The sequence below is a fragment of the Ctenocephalides felis genome, unplaced genomic scaffold (assembly GCF_003426905.1).
Source record: "Ctenocephalides felis isolate EL2017-DRISC unplaced genomic scaffold, ASM342690v1 CF-g0.4_SCAFFOLD_03571, whole genome shotgun sequence".
NCBI lineage: Eukaryota > Metazoa > Arthropoda > Insecta > Siphonaptera > Pulicidae > Ctenocephalides > Ctenocephalides felis.
This window is the reverse complement of record NW_020539725.1, coordinates 16,563,063-16,581,010: the sequence shown is the minus strand read 5'-3', so window position 1 is coordinate 16,581,010 and position 17,948 is coordinate 16,563,063. Positions and strand designations below refer to the sequence as shown.

General features: G+C 27.9%; 2 protein-coding genes and 2 pseudogenes across 2 annotated transcripts; 3 read left to right on the top strand and 1 right to left on the bottom strand.

The window, feature by feature from the left end:
* Positions 1-681: 681 nt before the first annotated feature.
* Positions 682-1,650, top strand: LOC113385687 (annotated as a pseudogene).
* Positions 1,651-2,040: 390 nt separating this feature from the next.
* Positions 2,041-3,753, bottom strand: LOC113386969 (annotated as a pseudogene).
* A 265-nt stretch (positions 3,754-4,018) lies between these two features.
* LOC113385686 (zinc finger protein 501-like) lies at positions 4,019-7,050 on the top strand. Its single transcript, XM_026623530.1, has 9 exons — positions 4,019-4,264; positions 4,341-4,463; positions 4,637-4,775; positions 4,836-4,946; positions 5,361-5,588; positions 5,683-5,901; positions 6,218-6,301; positions 6,438-6,576; positions 6,801-7,050. Exons 1-9 carry the CDS (start codon positions 4,223-4,225, stop codon positions 7,048-7,050), a joined length of 1,335 nt encoding a protein of 444 aa, XP_026479315.1. The 5' UTR covers positions 4,019-4,222.
* A 478-nt stretch (positions 7,051-7,528) lies between these two features.
* LOC113386968 (symplekin-like) lies at positions 7,529-15,156 on the top strand. The gene is made up of 16 exons (XM_026624726.1): positions 7,529-7,689; positions 7,765-7,958; positions 8,571-8,766; positions 9,048-9,262; positions 9,374-10,375; positions 10,625-10,815; positions 11,109-11,411; positions 11,521-11,769; positions 11,903-12,094; positions 12,298-12,404; positions 12,654-12,762; positions 12,839-12,957; positions 13,286-13,429; positions 13,503-13,574; positions 14,725-14,883; positions 15,035-15,156. Exons 1-16 carry the CDS (start codon positions 7,609-7,611, stop codon positions 15,128-15,130), a joined length of 3,429 nt encoding a protein of 1,142 aa, XP_026480511.1. The 5' UTR covers positions 7,529-7,608; the 3' UTR covers positions 15,131-15,156.
* The last annotated feature ends 2,792 nt before the right edge of the window (positions 15,157-17,948 follow it).

Sequence of the window (17,948 nt, the reverse complement as noted above, 5' to 3'; positions counted from 1 at the left end):
TAAAAAATTGCAATTATTCTCACTATAAATTTTTTAGTTCTTATTCTTACTATGGTTAGCAAAATATATAAGTAATATAAAAATATAGAAGTACTTTATGATTTTAAAAATATTATAATTCTGTGTATAAAATATTTAAGAAATAAATTATATAAAAATAAATATAGAAGAATAATAGCATAATAATAATATTTAAATTTGTATTTTTTAATAACATCTAATGACAAAGAACAAAAATTATGTATCATGGCATATATATAAGAAAAAATATTGTTATGAATTATTAACAAGATAGCGTATCATAAATAAATGTTCAATTCAAATAAGATTACTACATGATTACTACCTTAAATTGCAATGAAAAATTGCTGACAATTACCTTAAAGATAGTTGTGTGCAATTAGCTAGACTAGATAATTATGACTTGTTCATTTTTATGATCTGATGAGCATGTTATACATCATAATTTATATATTTGTTATATTTATATAACAAAATTAATTTCTCTTAATTTTTTTTAATATAAAAAAATCATTCCTCTTTTATATTTTAAATGTCAATCAAATCATTTGCAATATAAAACAAATTCCAATTGTTTTCACAATACAAAATGATGTTCAATACAAGTTAAATTCTTTTCCATTTTATTTTCCAAAACTCCGTGTACGATGCCCCATTAAAATGTCACGACTTCAACACCTCTTTGCAGCATATTCAAAATTTGGCGATACGAGATCTAATGGAGAAACTATAACATTAACTCAATCTGATAAATGGATGAAACAAGCAAAAGTTATTGGTAAAGAGATAACAACAACAGACACACTGGCATTTGTTTTGGAAAATTCAAGTTATAATCGTTCCAAAATAAAAAAAAAGTTTAAATGATGAATATGCTAACGTATATTTTAAATTAGATCTCGAACTCTGACCTTCGAAAATTACTTGAAGTTCATAGATGATCTAGCACAGTCCAAAAATGTTGATTCCAAAGAAATAAAAGCAAAATTAAAACATAGCGGTATGCCTGGACTTGCAGCAGGTGCCACTGTAAATAAACTATTTCATATTATTTCTTCTTGATACTAAAAGTTTTGTTTTAACAAACTTTAAATGATGGAGTAAAGTTTACTTCAGGGGTAATTATTAGATAGCAATTAGTTCTCTAGATTTTGCATCAATCATTAAAAAATATTACTACAAATAATTATATAAGCGAATAATAAATAATATCGCTTTTAGAGTATCTATGTTCTGATATGCACTGGTTTTTCGGTTCAAATTTTGTAAATAATTTAGTAGAAATATATTTTGAACATAAAACCCTTTTCAAAAAATGGGACCATCTGGGAAAAATTTTGCTTATACAAAAAGTCGAGAGTCCAGGAAAAAAATCCAGGATTCTTCCAGGACAAAAGATATTTTCTAATAAAACTGTTTTCTTTTCTGAAATAACATAGATCGTTGAAGTGACGAGTGCGTTGCAAAGACTAACAGACCCATCAACTTACACTGGAACACATGCCCAACGTTTCGATAGAAGTGGCCAAAGGTAAGGGCAAAGCAAGCCGCGAAGATTCAACTAGCAACGACGGATATGTTCAGGGCTATAAACATAAAAATACTTATGATAAAACTCACAATAAATAAATTGATTTACTAAAACTTATTGTAATGCCATTAAGAATATTTTTTTAGATTAAATGTATATAAACCAGTATCTTAAAGCAATAATTAAAATATATTGATATATTTTTGATAATTAAAGAAATATATAATACTCCAGTCTAGTGATATAAGATTCATTTATTCTTATTACATAGATTATTATATTTACACTCATTATTAATAATACAACATATCTATTTAATTAACAAATTTAAGAATTAAAATGAAGAAAAGCTATATATTCAGTCATTAAAAAGTATACATATTATAGTTATTTGTTAAAATAAATCAAAATTAAACTACACAATAAAATTACATATATAAATAAAATACCATACAATTTAATGCTAAAAACAATTTAGCTTATGCTAGTTAAAACAATTACCGAATGCATTGTCTCAAAATTAAGCTCTGTTTCGAAGTTTCAACGCCTGACTTTTTCTTCAATGGGTCTGGTACAAAGCATTTCCATAATCTTAGAGTTTCATCAGCTCCAGCACTCATGATTGTTGTACCATCTGGAGAAAGCGCTAAATTCAAAACTCTGGCAGTATGCCCTCTTAATTCAGCTTGTTTCGTCATAGCAGGGAATTTCCAGATGATTAACTGGTTGTCAGTAAATCCATGCCCTGATACTAATTCTTTATATTGCGGTGCCCAACACAGAGCGCAAACTTGGCTGTGGGTATCTGTTGAGCTAACACTAGTTCCTGTATTGACATTCCAAATTTTTATACAACGATCAGCAGTGCCTCCTCCACTTGCTAAAATATTATTTTGCCAAGGGCACCATGCAATAGCTTTGACTGCTGCTTGATGTGAATTGAAAACATGTACAGGAGTAGTTTCTCCATAACATTGGCCTCTGACAGCAGACCATACATTTAAAATATTATCATTTCCACCAGATGCCAAATATCTGCCATCTGGAGACCATTTTAATCCACAGACTTCCTGATCGTGAGCGTCAATATTGGATATAAGATGTTCACGCTGTCTAACATCACTGTGAATAATGTGACCAGTGCGACTGCCAGAAGTTATAACATAGTTATTCCATGACAAAGATCCAACTCGACCACCATGTCCACTCATAACACGCAATCGTTTCATATGATTGCAGTCCCATACCTCTACATTACCTTCAGAAGTTCCTATAGCTAAATGATTGCCTTGACCAACCCAAGCTAAAGAACAAGCATGTTCATTACCTTCATACCCTAACAATTCTTCCGTGGTGCCAAATTCAGCATGCCATAAATATACTTGATTGCCTAGTGCAACAGCTAATACATTATCGGGACTCCAGTCCAGTAAATTTAAATAGTAGTCATCAATTATTTCAGGGGCATCCAATATTCTATCTGGGGCATGAGGAATGTACCTGGAACCTGCTTTAGCACTTGCAGGTGTACGTGATTGTGAATAAACCACCTTTAGAGGATTTTGATGAGAATCAGGAGCAGCTGGTGCTTTATTTGAGTATGCTAAATTCTTTGGTTAGGATTATTACCTAATGCGTTATTGACGAGTCTCTGCATCTCAGATTCCCGACTGGAAACCACTTGATCTTCGCCATTCTCTTGACTAGATTGTTGATTAAATTTGAAATGCCCTAGTTCGAAATTGGAGTTAGCCCTTGAAGGGATAAAACGATCACCTACATCTCCAGGTGTTTTTGTCAATTTACCTGGAGTCGGTGTGCCAGAGGACTTCTTTGGTGTTTTTGAAGGTGTCTTCTTACTGCCTCCAGGTTTATATTTGTTAGGCGTTTTAGAAGTTGTACTACTAGAATTACACAGCTGACTCTTGGACAACTTTTGTCGAGAAATATTACCGCTAGAACTGCTGGTCGAAGCATCCAGTTCTTTCTTTTGCCATCTAGGTAACGGTCCCTTTGTTATAGCACCGTCAAGTGACATAATATTATTGAATTCATTTAAATAATTGAATTGAGCCATTATTAAAGTATTAATTCAAATTTTGCGTAACTTCAATAAATGACGAAAACTCAAAACATTCGTCGTTTTAACAAAAGATAGTTTGATGATGACGGTTGACGTATATTTTTGAACAAATCTTAGTTCATAGATTTATTCAGAAAACCACAGAATAATTAAATAAAGATACAACACTGCAGTCCATTCAGTTTCACCAACATTGGTTTTACAGGATTCATTGTCGCCAACAGAGAAGAACTATTTCTTTTTGATCAAATTTGACAACTGACATAGATAAGTAAACATTATTACTTAAAAGTAATTACAGTAATGAGATTACTTAAAAGTCTTAAAACAACATTAATAACCAGGTGATAGTTAAACATAATTTAGATTTTATATGAAAAATAGATAAAAAAAATCTATTGAGAAGTAACTATCATAAACATGTAACAAATAAGTCATCATTAACAGGATAATAAAATATGAGCTTTTAATAATATGAGCTTGTTGAATATTAATATTAAATTTATTAACTAAACTCATCTTACTACTAGTCAGATGATCATTGAATATTTCATATTTTGAATATCAGTATTTTATACTACTCGAATATGAATAGCACCCAAGACAACAAAACGCTTGAAACTAACAAGGTTAGTAACATGTATTATTATTTCGATGTGTAAATAATATCTAATAACTAATAAAAAAATTAAATTATGTTTGTAGAGTACGTCCCAATTAACACTTATATGCCGCATATGTACGCTACAATGTGAAAATATGAAAAATCTTTTTGAAGATGCAAACAAAGACATATTGAAAATATTAATGTCTTTTACAAATACAAAGGTAATGCTTGGATATTTTTCTTTCATGAATATTTGAAAAAAAAATAACAAATGTGATAATAGAAAGTTCTAATTTATATTAATAGACTTCCAGCAATAATTTGATAGTCATACTGATTATGATAAAAGTTCGGATTAATGACACTTTTTCTTATCATACTTTTTTTTATTCAGTACAGAGAAGATGATGATCTACCTCAACAAATTTGTTTAAAATGTATAAGAGAATTAAAGCGTTTGAACACATTTAGATTGAAAATTCATAACTCTGAAAGAAAGCTAAGAAAGTATTTTTCTAAAACTGAATATACGAGTAAGTATTTATTTATAAAATTGGTAAATAATGAAGTACTTAATATTGGGTTTCATTCAGAAGGTAATCTTGAAAACCAGGAACTCACTGCAAAGCCATATTTATGTACTATTTGTGGTTTACAAATTGCTCATTCAAGTTCTTATACTGCACATAAAAGAATGCATACAGGTGAATATGATGTGGAATCACTATTTGAATATTTGAAGGTTTGATATTCATATTTATATGCTTTTGATGTGATGATTCATGTGTTCATTGAAATGTTACTAATATGTGACAAAAATAATAATTTTCAATAAGTGATTCATATTTCGAATCCTTTTTAATACTACTCTATAGCTCTAGAAATTATTTTGTAATTCAGATTTAAATAAGTTTCAAATACCAGAAGACATAAAGGGTCGGTTTTACGCATTGAAGATATTATAATAGTTATAGCATTTGCAATTCATAAAATGTAGAATTTAAGTTCTATTATCTGTTGATCAGGAAAACGCTATTGCTATCGGTTTTCAATATCATTTAGATTATCATATTATAATTATGAAGTAACATGTATTACCATATATAATATTCACTTAGGTGAGAAGCCATTTGAATGCTCGAATTGTTTGAAAAAATTTGTCTCCAGCAGTGCTAGAGCACTCCATATAAAGAAAAGAACTTGCTTCAATACTGATAATATTGATAATACTGATAAAACACTGTATTTGTGTTACACTTGTGGAAAATCTCTTTCGAGTTCTGACTCTCTTGATAGCCACATGAAATTACATAGGGGAGACGCTAAACATACTTGTCCAATATGTGGTAAGTATTATTTATTTATTTTCATATTTATGATTAAAAGCATTTTCATGACATTTAATTTAATTTTAAGTAATATTTTTTTATTATATTAAAGATAGAAGTTTTTCTCGCTGGGATCATTTGCAATCGCATTCAAGAACTCATTCTGGCGAAAGGCCTTATAAATGTTCATTTTGTGATAAAGCTTTTGCTCAATATAGTACTTTACAAACCCATCTCACAATACACAATGGAAAATCATATACTTGTGACACATGTGGCAAAAATTTTCCTAGACCTTCTCATTTAAAACAACATCTAATTACTCATTCAGGTAAATAGTTTATTCTTTTATTACTTGGCAACCATAATGATAGAATATAATTATCTTCTCTAAAGACAATGTTATAGATTTTGTCAAAAAAAAAGTTGATTTTTGATCTTCACCATTTGGTTTATTGTGTGCCATTTGCCAGAAATATTTGTATTTGCATAGATCTAAATTTTTTTCTATTCATCTTAAAATTAGAAATTCATTACATTATTTATATTATTTATGGTATAAGATGAAGTAATATAATTCTATAACTAAGAAATCTTCTAAGGACATTAACTTGTTGTTTTCATTTTAATTTTTTCTATATTTTCAGAGCAAAAACATTTACAATGTTCATATTGTGATAAAAAATTTCACTTTAAGAGAAGTTTAGTTTCTCATGAAAAAATACACCAAGGTTCGTATGTTGTAAGATTTTTATATAGTCTTTTTTTTTTTTCAAAACTCTTCTGATACACCATGAGCATATCAGGAAAGATATAGTATTTTCACAATCTGATTTATTTATTAATACTATTTAAACTTTATTATAGGTATAAAACCATTTAAATGTCAATCATGTGGCTCAAGTTTTACTCTTAAACAATCTCTAATTAGTCATATGGTAATACATACTGGAGAACGGCCGTATTTATGCAATATATGTGGTCGTTCTTATACACAGTCTGGAAGGTATGATATAATTTGATAAATAATTACAAATATATTGAGGTTGATTTTTGATATACAACAATTTTTATTAAACCAGTTATATTATACTGTACTGTAAAGCAGTATACAATCATGTTATCAATTTTCACTTGCATGGCAAAATATTTTTTTTTTGAATAATCAAGAAGCTTTGTTATGAATATACTTTCATAGCAAAATAATATTTTAAATATATTATGTTTAAGGCTTAAGATGCACATGAAGAGTGCTCATGAAAGTGAAGAAGAGATCAGGACAGACACAGATGAAGGACCAAAATTCATAATCAAAGATGCAGAGATTTTTGAAGAACCTATTATTGATAACAACTTGCTGGATCCAAATACTTATGAGATTATTATTAATAATAATGAAAATTATTTAGCTGCACCGCTCATGGTCTTGACTTCAAATATGACAGAAGAAATTTTAGGAGAGCATGTTCAATATTGTTAATGAATGAAATTATATTGAAATACATAATATATTTTTGTTCAATAAATACAGCTTGTTATTTTTTATTATTTTACGAGAGGTTTATTTATTTATCAACAATTGCAAAATCAATTAAATGATACAATTGTGAACAAATTACCAAAATTAATTAATTGTCTGAAAGAGAATTTGAACATTACAAGTACTAGGTTTAAATGCTATTTTTACTAATATTAAGATTATAAAAAAATCGGCTCAATCTTTTCTTTGTAACTAATGGTTTTATAAGAATCTGTTACAATTACAATATGTGTAACGTCGTATAATACATTTGAATTAACCGCATTTTCTTCAAACTAAACAAACAAGCAGCAAGTTCGCATCTGGTAATACTTACAAAAATGGATTTGCTCATTTGTCAACAACTTTTTAATATATTTAATTACTACATATAATAATAGCATATAAATAATATTTACCTGATAATTATGTCATACACTACTCAAACAATTTAATTAAGTTACTTTGAGCATATTTGATTAGATTTTATAAAAAAATATTTGAAAATATAACCTCAATATGTCAGGTCCTGCGATTGATATGTTTTATGATGAAAATTCTGAACAAAACATTGAGAGTTCAGATAATTCCACATCAGTGGTGTGTAGTTATTTTTTACAAATGTTTTACATCAATTTTGTTCATTTTTCTATATTTTTGCATTTTTACTGTTAGGTTGTAGATTGGCTAAACCAAGCATCACTAGCTGATACAACTGAAAAAGTGACTTTGATAAAAAAAATTCAAGAATATATATTACATAAAGAGCCCAGTTTAGCAAAGACTTATTTGGATAACATACTAGATTTTTGTGCTGATCCAATCCAAGATGTCAAAAAAGCTGTTGTTGCGTTTATTGAAGATCTTTGGTAAGCAGCTCATGTTTTTAATAATAAATTGTAAATAATGTTGGTTTAGTTTTGTTGTTTCAAAATCTAAGTATGTTTACAAGAATAAACCTTTTACAAATTGTTGTAGGATCTTTTTACTTTTGCATCTCGTATAGTCCATCTGTATATTATAGTATTAAAAAAAACTAATGACATTTTGGATTGGAAAATTTAAAATACATGAAACAGATATTACAGAAGCTTTTATTTAATTCTACGAGCTGTCGAATTCAATTGCTAACTGTTTATACAGAATATTTACTAGAACTATTTATTATTTCAACCAACGCTCAAGATTTTAACTAAAACTTATTTAATGAAGGCTTTGTTTCAATTCTATTATTTACTGAGTGTGTAAAAATAAAGTTCTGTTGTCACTCTTAATTATATAATTATGTAAAATACAACTTTAGTAACTATTTTTCATTTATCGTTTTCATTTTCGTGCTGTATATTATCATTATCTGAATAAAATAAATATATATTATAAAAGCAAGTAACTTTTTGAATATAATATAGTTCTGAATATAGTATAAATTATATAATGCTAATTTAACTTGGGCTAATATTTTTTTTTAAATTATATTTCAGTAAGACGGATTCATCGCTCTTTCCCTATGTTTGCCGGCATTTTTTGATGTTGTTATGTGATGAATCCGTTCAAGTACAAAAGAGAGCTGTGCAGGCAGCCAGATTAGTTTACCGTTGTGCTTTGCAGCACTTAAGTAATGCTCCTCAAGTTACAGAACAAATGGAGCAATCATGGAAATATTTATGCCAAGCAAAGGTTATTATAATTATAGACATATTGACCATATACACCATATTGATTAATTTCAATGTTTATTACTTTTATTCAATTTTTCCGTGATAATTTTAACTAACTTTAACTTATTCATAAATGATCACTGGTTTTGATTCTTGAATAAAGAGATATTTTTTAAAAGTGGTACTATTTTATAAATTCAAATAAACATCTATTCTATTTATAATACAAAAATACTACTTGATATAGTGAGCATGAGGTTAGCATCTTATGTCTAATATAATTTATTATATTGTTGACAGAATCAGATAATTACCATGATTGATAATGATAATGACGGAATAAGAACAAATGCTATAAAATGTTTAGAAAGCATTGTTTTACTCCAAACACATAGAGATAAAGATTCAACCGACAATAATCAGAATAAACAAGCTGGACTCGCTGATTTTTCATTAGATGATGTTCCATTAACTTTAAAAGTTGCTAGAAGACGCAAGTTAGAAGAAGAAGCAATGTAAGCATTTAATTTTTTTTTTAGAAAATATTATTTGGAGTTTATACATCATTCTAGAAATAATTGTAATTATAATTTACTGTAATTTATTAATAATTTCACTATTTTTAGACAAATTTTCCAAGCATTGCTGCACTTTCATAATTCTCAACACATTTCAAGTGTAAATTTAATGGCATGTATGGGAACTTTATGCACAATAGCAAAGTTGCGATCGCAATTTATGCCAAAGGTTCTAGATGCATTAGATAGCTTGAATGCAAATTTGCCACCAACATTATCCAGTTCTCAAGTGAACAATGTTCGCAAACAATTAAAATTACAATTGTTTAATATTTTAAAACATCCGGCTAGCATAGATTATCATGATAACATTACTCAATTGCTTACTGAATTGGGTGCTTCTCAAGCAGATATTACTAAAAATACTCCTAAAATTGATAAAGCTGAGGAACGTCGACGGCAAAAGAGGTTTTTGGAACAAGAATTAAATAAACATTTAACAATCAAAAAGCCTAGGTTGGATCCAGAAGTTGTGGAAGAGAAAAGCAAAGCAGAATTAGAACTTGAAGAATTAGATAAAAAAAGGCAGGAAATAAATGCAACTAATGAAAAATTTGCTTTTGAAAAGTTACAAAATATTGACAATGTTGTGCAGCTAGTTATGAAAACTATGTTAAAACTTCCAAGTAAAATACCAGCGCAATTTATTCAAGAGTATTCTCCAATTCCTAATTCTGGTTCTATTGCACATATTAAAAATATTTCCAAATTGATTGGAGAGAAATTAACAGATTTGAGTATGGGACCTTCAGGATCTTTGATAAAAGATACACTAATGTCAAGAGCAAAAGAAGATTTAATAATTAATAAACCGAATGTAAGGCTTGAAGAAAATACAAAAATGGATGAAGATGCACAAGATAATGAAAATAGTGAGCTTGTACGTTTAGAAGCTATGAAGAAATTAAGAGAAAATATGGAGAAAGAACGCAGATCAGAAATAAATACTAAAGCACTTAAAATGCGTGTGAAAACTTTGAAATTGCAAGAGCTCACAAAACCACTTATGCCTGATGTTAAAGAGCAATTGTTGCTATTAGCTCTTCGAAGGTTTGTTATTAGAATTCAATATACGCATATCATTTATGGAATCAATTATATTGATATTATTTAAAGCGCTTTTTTTTTATAAAAATCATAAATTTGTAGAATAATTTCATTCTTTTCTTTCAAACTGTGATATTTTTCAATGCAAAATGCTGCATTATTTTGATTCAAAAATAAAAAATAGTGTAGATTTCAATCATGATATAGATATTTATATACAAATCAATTAATGATCAAAGATTTTTTTTTCAGAATATTGAAAACTGAAAGAGAATCTATACAAGGAGGTGTAATGGTGGAACGTCGTAAAATTGTTACTACATTAGCAACATCATTTAAAGCAGATATTCGTCAAACAGCATTAGAATATATATTGTTAGATATTAAAAATAGACTTGACTTAGCATTTTCTTGGCTTTATGAAGAATACAGTATATTACAAGGTGCTATGATATAAATATTAACAATCTTTGAAGTTGAATACCAGAATGAAATTCTAATAAAAACTTTTTGCTTTGAAGAAATTTAGATTATACATAATTTTAATTAAATGATGCTTTTGTGTGCATTATTACATAAAGTATAGTATCAGAATACTGTAATAAATAATAGTTTCAAAATATCATCAAAAATAAAATTATCAGTCAATTTAAGCAATACAGAAATGAAGCAATGTTTTCTGAGAATATAAACGTGTATCCAAAGGATTTCTATAGATTGTTTTTTTCTGTTTCAGGATTTATGAAAAAGGGCATCAATAATACCAAAATTGAATCAAGACCAGATTTCAGTTATGAATGGTTGCTGTGCTCAATGATTAAATATTTACTAAATAATTCAGATTTTAGAGATAAAGAATTAGTATTAACTCGAATATATTTAGAAGCACCTTGTTTAACTGATGAAACAATTTCTATTTTGGCTAGCATGTGTGAAGATGAAAATAACTTTAGAATATCTTTTAATCTTCTAAAAGAATTAATAATAAAGAAACCTCCAAAACAAACAAAGCTTTTGAATGTTTTATTGTGTTTTACAGGTAAAATAATAATTTGATATAAATTAAAAACTACATGCAATACTTTTTTAATTCAATATGAAGTAGAAATTTGGTGGATAATAAATAATTTTTTCTTTGCATTATGCAGTTCATGAATTGGAAAACATACGAGAGTATGCCATTAATACAACTGTAGAAGTTTATAAGCATAGCGAAGAAATTATGAATCAAGTAGATGACCGAGCTTCAACATTCATGAACTATTTAACATTAGATGAACCATCAAATCAATTATTTGGACCATCATTAGGCAGACCTATTAAAACAGATGTCTGGAATGAAGAATTATACAAACAATGTCTGTACTTATATCTCGCACTGATACCATCGAAGCCAGGTATGTTGAAACAAATCCTTTGTAATCCACTACAGTTTATTGTGATTTAATGAATATTTTTTATCAATCTATAAGTTAATTTTGATCTGAGTGTTATTAATAAATAGTAAAAACAGAATAATACAAATTTTAGTGCTGATTCATGACTTGGGTCGTGTTTATATACAAACTGGTCCTGATGTTAAGAGGTGCATTCTTAGATTATTAGAGGGACCAGTTAGACAACTCGGCATGGAAAATACTGAATTGATGAAATTAGTTGAGGCCTGTGCAAAGGGATCTGAAACCTTGGTTACAAGGGTGATACATATTTTGACCGAAAGAAGTAAGTTGTTATTAAATGAGCTTGGAAATATTGCACTTTTAAGCATTATGGTGGCTTTATTCTGAAAATTGAAAATAGTATTACCAATGAATAAATATTCTGACATATTGATTATTAGTAGTTCCATAGTTTTCCAGTAATATTGTTAAAATATATGTAATGTTTTACTTAGAATCATTTATGAACTAAATATTGTTTTTTAGGTTTGCCTAGCATGGAACTAGTTTCTAGAGTTCGAGATCTTTATCACACTAAAGTATCTGATGTCCGATTCTTAATACCAGTATTAAATGGTCTTAATAAAGACGAGGTTAGTAAATATTTATAAAAATTATGGGTGAAGCCAGGTTTATGAGCTGAGCTGAAGTCCAACTAAAATAAGAAAACTATAGTATTGGAGATTTGCCATTTCACAACGTAGAGCTGAAAAGGGCTCTTCTCGCGATACAATTGCGTTTTGTGAAATAAATTATTGATATATATTTCATATTTTTCTATTAAATATTAATATATAATTTTTTTTAGTATATTTATAATTAGTTATTTGGTTTTATTATAGGTTATAGATTCTTTGCCCAAATTCATTAAACTAAATCCAGTAGTTTTAAAGGAAGTTTTTAATAAGCTGCTGAATAATCAAGCAGGTCCTACATCATATCCTAGTCCAGGTAAATTTACTGTAATTTTCATAAATTAATCATAACTGCTAAATTATCTTATATCATTATTTTTTTAAATTTTTAGTTACACCTATAGAGTTGCTTGTAGCGTTACATACAATAGACACAACTAGTGCAGATTTAAAATTCGTAGTGAAAGCAACAAGTTTGTGTTTAGCAGAGAAGGAAATTTACACGCAAGAAGTAAGTTCTTAAACAAATAAATTACACAGTTTTCATAGAAAGTTCAATAAACCCATCTCTTCGGAACTTTCTTTATTGATGATTTTTATTCAATATAAGTTATTACATGTATTACAATCCCATAAAATTTTATTTCAATGTTTGAGAATGGTGATAGGTCCTAAATTGATTATTGATATATTTATTCCTTTGATAAATAATATTTGTAAATAATATATACATAAACAATAGACATATCAATTTTAATAGAACAAATTATATATGTTGGAGAGTTTTATTCATTCCATAACATTCAAGTTCATTTACATTAAATTTTATTTATTTGCAGGTGATGTCAGTAGTTATACAACAATTGATCGACATAACTCCATTACCTACATTGTTAATGAGAACAGTCCTGCAATCAATGACAATGCATCCAAGATTATGCAGTTTAATTATGAATGTTTTACAAAGGCTCATAATCAAACAGGTATTTTATCATTATATTTTGCGTGGCTACAACAATAATGTAATTGATATGATTGTAATTTATATGTTTTCAGGTTTGGACTCAAAAACTTGTATGGGATGGATTTTTGAAATGTTGTCAACGAACCAAACCGCAATGTTTGCCAGTAAGTAAATATTTTTTTAATTTTATATCAGATAATTATAGTATGTTAGTCACACGGAAGAAAATGAATGCTTCAATTAATTTTTGAGACATATCTTTAGAATGTATGAATGTGTATTTAAAGAGTTGTTATGATTGTGAATATAGTACACTTTACAAAACAAAAATAACGGAGTTATTTAATGATACATTAATTATTGTAGTTTTCGTTTTATGAGTATAATTTATTGTATATTTTTGATAATTATCTGATTTATAATGATTTTTATAGCTTTTATATCTTTTAAAAAATATATTTCTTTTATGATAAAAAAAATACGAACACCAAATTAATGACTTAAGATTAATGAGTAAAAAACTTTATTTTATGAAAAGCTATAATGGTATTAGTTCTCATTTACCATTGTACTTTTTTAATTTTTTATTACAATTTTTGTTTTAATGATGAAAAATTAATATTTTTACTTCTTAATCAATTCTGATATTGTTGCATAATATTGGGTAATACTCATTGCATCTTGAGTTAAGATACCTAAAAAATGTAACAGTTACTGCATGACTTTAAAAAATATATTTCCTATCGAAGGGACGTAATTATAATAATTGTAAGCTAGCATATTTATAATGTGGTTTATAATGAAATGTACACGTAGTTTTCTTGATATATAAAACGAAAATCTATAAAATATAATTTGAAATTATAATTAATATTAAGATTAATTTTAAGTGTTAATCAAAAACTATTATTATTTATCTATATCAATATAATGCTACTTATTTCTACTGAAATTCTTTCGTTCCATGTTTATAATAGCAAGCAATTTTTGAAGCAAATTTAAATTTTAAAGATTTAGTTAATAGCTGTTACCACAACAATTTTATTTTTGCTTCTCAAAGTTAAATCTCATAAAATCCATTTGATTTCAATATATCTCTGAAATTTTATGTTTATGATTTCTTTTACATTATGGCGTGTTTTCATATTATAATAAATAAGTGTATGTTCTCTGGAATTTTAGTATCTATTACTGATACATATCACTCACTACATCAAATTTAAGAATTTAAATCTATAGGAGCTATTCAATTGAATGAGTCAAAAATAATTTATTTTATTTTACTGTAATTTTATGATCATTTTTATATTCAAGGTGTTGCTTCATTTACCGTTGCCACAATTATCAGATACATTAACTCAATGCCCTGATCTGCATGAACCTTTAAAACAGTATATTAATGGATTAGATGAGGAGAAAATAAAGGCGATAGACGATGAAATTATTGAAGTTATTTTCGGACCAGATGGAAAGGTTGTTATATAATTAATTCAACTAAAAATTCAAAATACAAAATTATTAATGCAAATCTGATTTATAAATTAATTAAAATTGGAGTATATTAGTCAAAATAATAGTTATATTACTTAGATAAAATAATAAGATATTTATTTGGCATTTTCAGCCTGGTATGTTACCATTCGGAGTATCTGTAAAAATGGAACCAGGGTCATGTGTGCCCATTGCAGTGAACGATGTGCTTCCGCCAGGATTGGAATAAATTTATAGCACACGGTTGCAATTGTATATTGTTTTTTATATTTAATTAATATAGAAATCTCTTAGATAAATTTATAGAATAAAGGATATTTTTATAACATTTGATTGATTAATTTTCAAACTTCAGAAGCTTTGTAAATATTGTTTGTTTATTTATAAATATACATTAAGAGGAAGAAAATGTTAATTAAATCTTCTTTTTAATTTGATTAGATTTGCAGATTCTTGATACAAAACTATGAATTGGATTTGTATTTCCATTGCCATGACTTATGCAGCAAATATATTTTTGTTGTTGTTATTGTTTTATGATCAAGTTATGAATAAACGAAAGTCGTTTATTATTATAAAATTTTAGTACTAATAATTATTATTTTTAGTTAATAAACTAGAGTTCAACTTTTAACGTTAATTTAATTATTTTATGACTTAATTAAAACCCTTGCTAATGTTATTATTTGGAACTTTATACTTGTACATGCAATAACCATTGATGTTAACTGCAAAGTTTAAGCTTTTGTTCATTTTTTGCGGTGTTACAAAATTAAAAATACAATTTTTATAAAAATATATTTTTCAAATCTTTTAAAACTGCTTAACTTTTTCAATTACCAATAATAAGTACTCTAAAATAACGAGATTTAAAGATTCTCTAAAGAAAAAGAATTACATACTTATGCAATTAATCATAACCGTTCCTTATATCATACCAAAAATATTCATATAATTAAAAATATTTTGAAGTGTTTAAACGACAATAGATTTGAAAATAATATAAAAGTGGAAGCTGTAAGTGGCATTTTGCTTTAGAAAAAATTACGGGCATGCCCAGTACGGTAATCGCAAAAGTATTACAAAATATTTATTTATACGAAACTGTAAAATACAAAATTATTTTTAACTTCCCGTAGGGTAAGTTATAGTAATCGCAAAAAAATCGAAAATGAAAATTTTTGCATTTCTCGACGTTTCAAAGGTTTCTGAATATTTTGGCATACCTTAGAAAAAATGGATGTATGTGTGTGTGTGTGTGTGTGTGTGTGTGCGTGTGTGTTTGTATGTGCGGATACAAATTTTCGTCGACGATTTCGGGAACACCGATCAATCGATTTGATTAATTCAAAAAACATTCGATTCGTATTGATAAGGAGACGTGCTGATTAGTTTTTGGCGAAGTCAGGTCTAGCCGTTCCGAAGATACGGGGCAAAAAGTGCCGAAAACGGTAACTCAGTTTTTAAGAGAACGGAGCGTCCGATTTTAATAATTCAAAAAACGTTTTACTTGTATTGACAAGGTGAAATACCGATCAAATTTTCATAAAGGCAGGTTTAGCGGTTTCGGAGATCTAATGAAAAAAGTAAAATAAAATGCCATTTGGCGGTCAAAAATGATCATTAGACATATGCACATCAAATTATCAGATATTTTATAGAGATTTTAACAATAAGTATAATTTTGGTTTACATTCCTATGGGTTCCGTACCAATGTTTACGCGTTAGACGTCGACGGCGGAGCTTACGCGGTTTGATATTTCGTCTTTATGCAGTTAAAGCAGTACGATTGCTTTGAAAAAAAGTTTAGATCTTTCAAAATATGTCAAAATAAAGAAAACATTTTTTTTTCAAAAAAAAAAATTAAAAAAAAAAATTAAAAAAAATTTTTTTTTTCAAAAAAAAGTAATTTTTTGTCTAATTGTTTGTCAAAAATCTTATTTTTTTGAAGTAAATTTTTTTCAAAAATGCTAATCGTTTTTAAAAAAATAATTTTTGGTACGGGAAGTTCCAGCAATTTGCCTTAAGGCACGATGCCTTAATTGCCTTAAGACAGAATTCCACTTACAGCTAGTCATATTTGTCAGAAACCGTACTTTGCGTGAGAAAATAGTCACGAAAGCTGCGTCAGCTTGTTCAACTTTCGCCAAAATTTTCGAATTCAAACCGTAAGTTTTAGGCGTTTTTTTAGGCCTATAATAGTTTTGAATACTCGTCTGAGCCGTGAACTCCATTGTATATATAAGGCTTCATTAAAAATGCCAAAGAATTTCTTTATCAATTATTTACGAAAAAAATGCCAATGCTGATTTTTTACTTTAGTGAACTGTTTTGGAATTTTTAAAATCGGTTCACGATTTTTGGAGTTCAGAATTTTGCTCTTAACTGCTACTCATAGAGAAAGGCATCGTTCCGCAAAACTACTAATAAATACGAATCTTTATCGAGTCTCATAAAATAAATTTTATGTTAATTTTTGAGTTTTGAAAATTTGTTCAAGATTTTTGAAATTATGAATTTCGTATATAATTGCTACTTGGGCCAGCTGTGGCTATATCGGTTAGAACGAGGGCTAGCACCAACTAGTCCCGGGTTCGCTGGTTCGATCCCGCTACGGCCGTAGTCTGACATCAGGCAACTTTGATATCAAATTTCAACTTGGGGTTATAGATCACAATATCATTTCAAGTGGAAATCGTTCTTCGTAGCTGCATCATTTCAATCATATAATAACTATTAGACGTAAGAACTAATATAAAAACCCCACACATAAGAGAATGGTAAACCGATAAATTGCCTCTCATAAAATACGTTAGGTCTTCAACCAACAGCTTATAGAACATGTAAAGTAAGAGTTTTGATTAAAACAATAAAAAAAATACTTAAAACAGGTGAAAAAGGGGTACGATGGTTAGTACGATCGGTTTACTACGGCCAATCGTTACGCAACACACTCAACGCAAGTCAACCCACTCAACCCACAATATCAAATAGTTTTAAAATTTTTGTAATCGGTCCAGCCGTTTTTGAGAAAACATCGACCAAT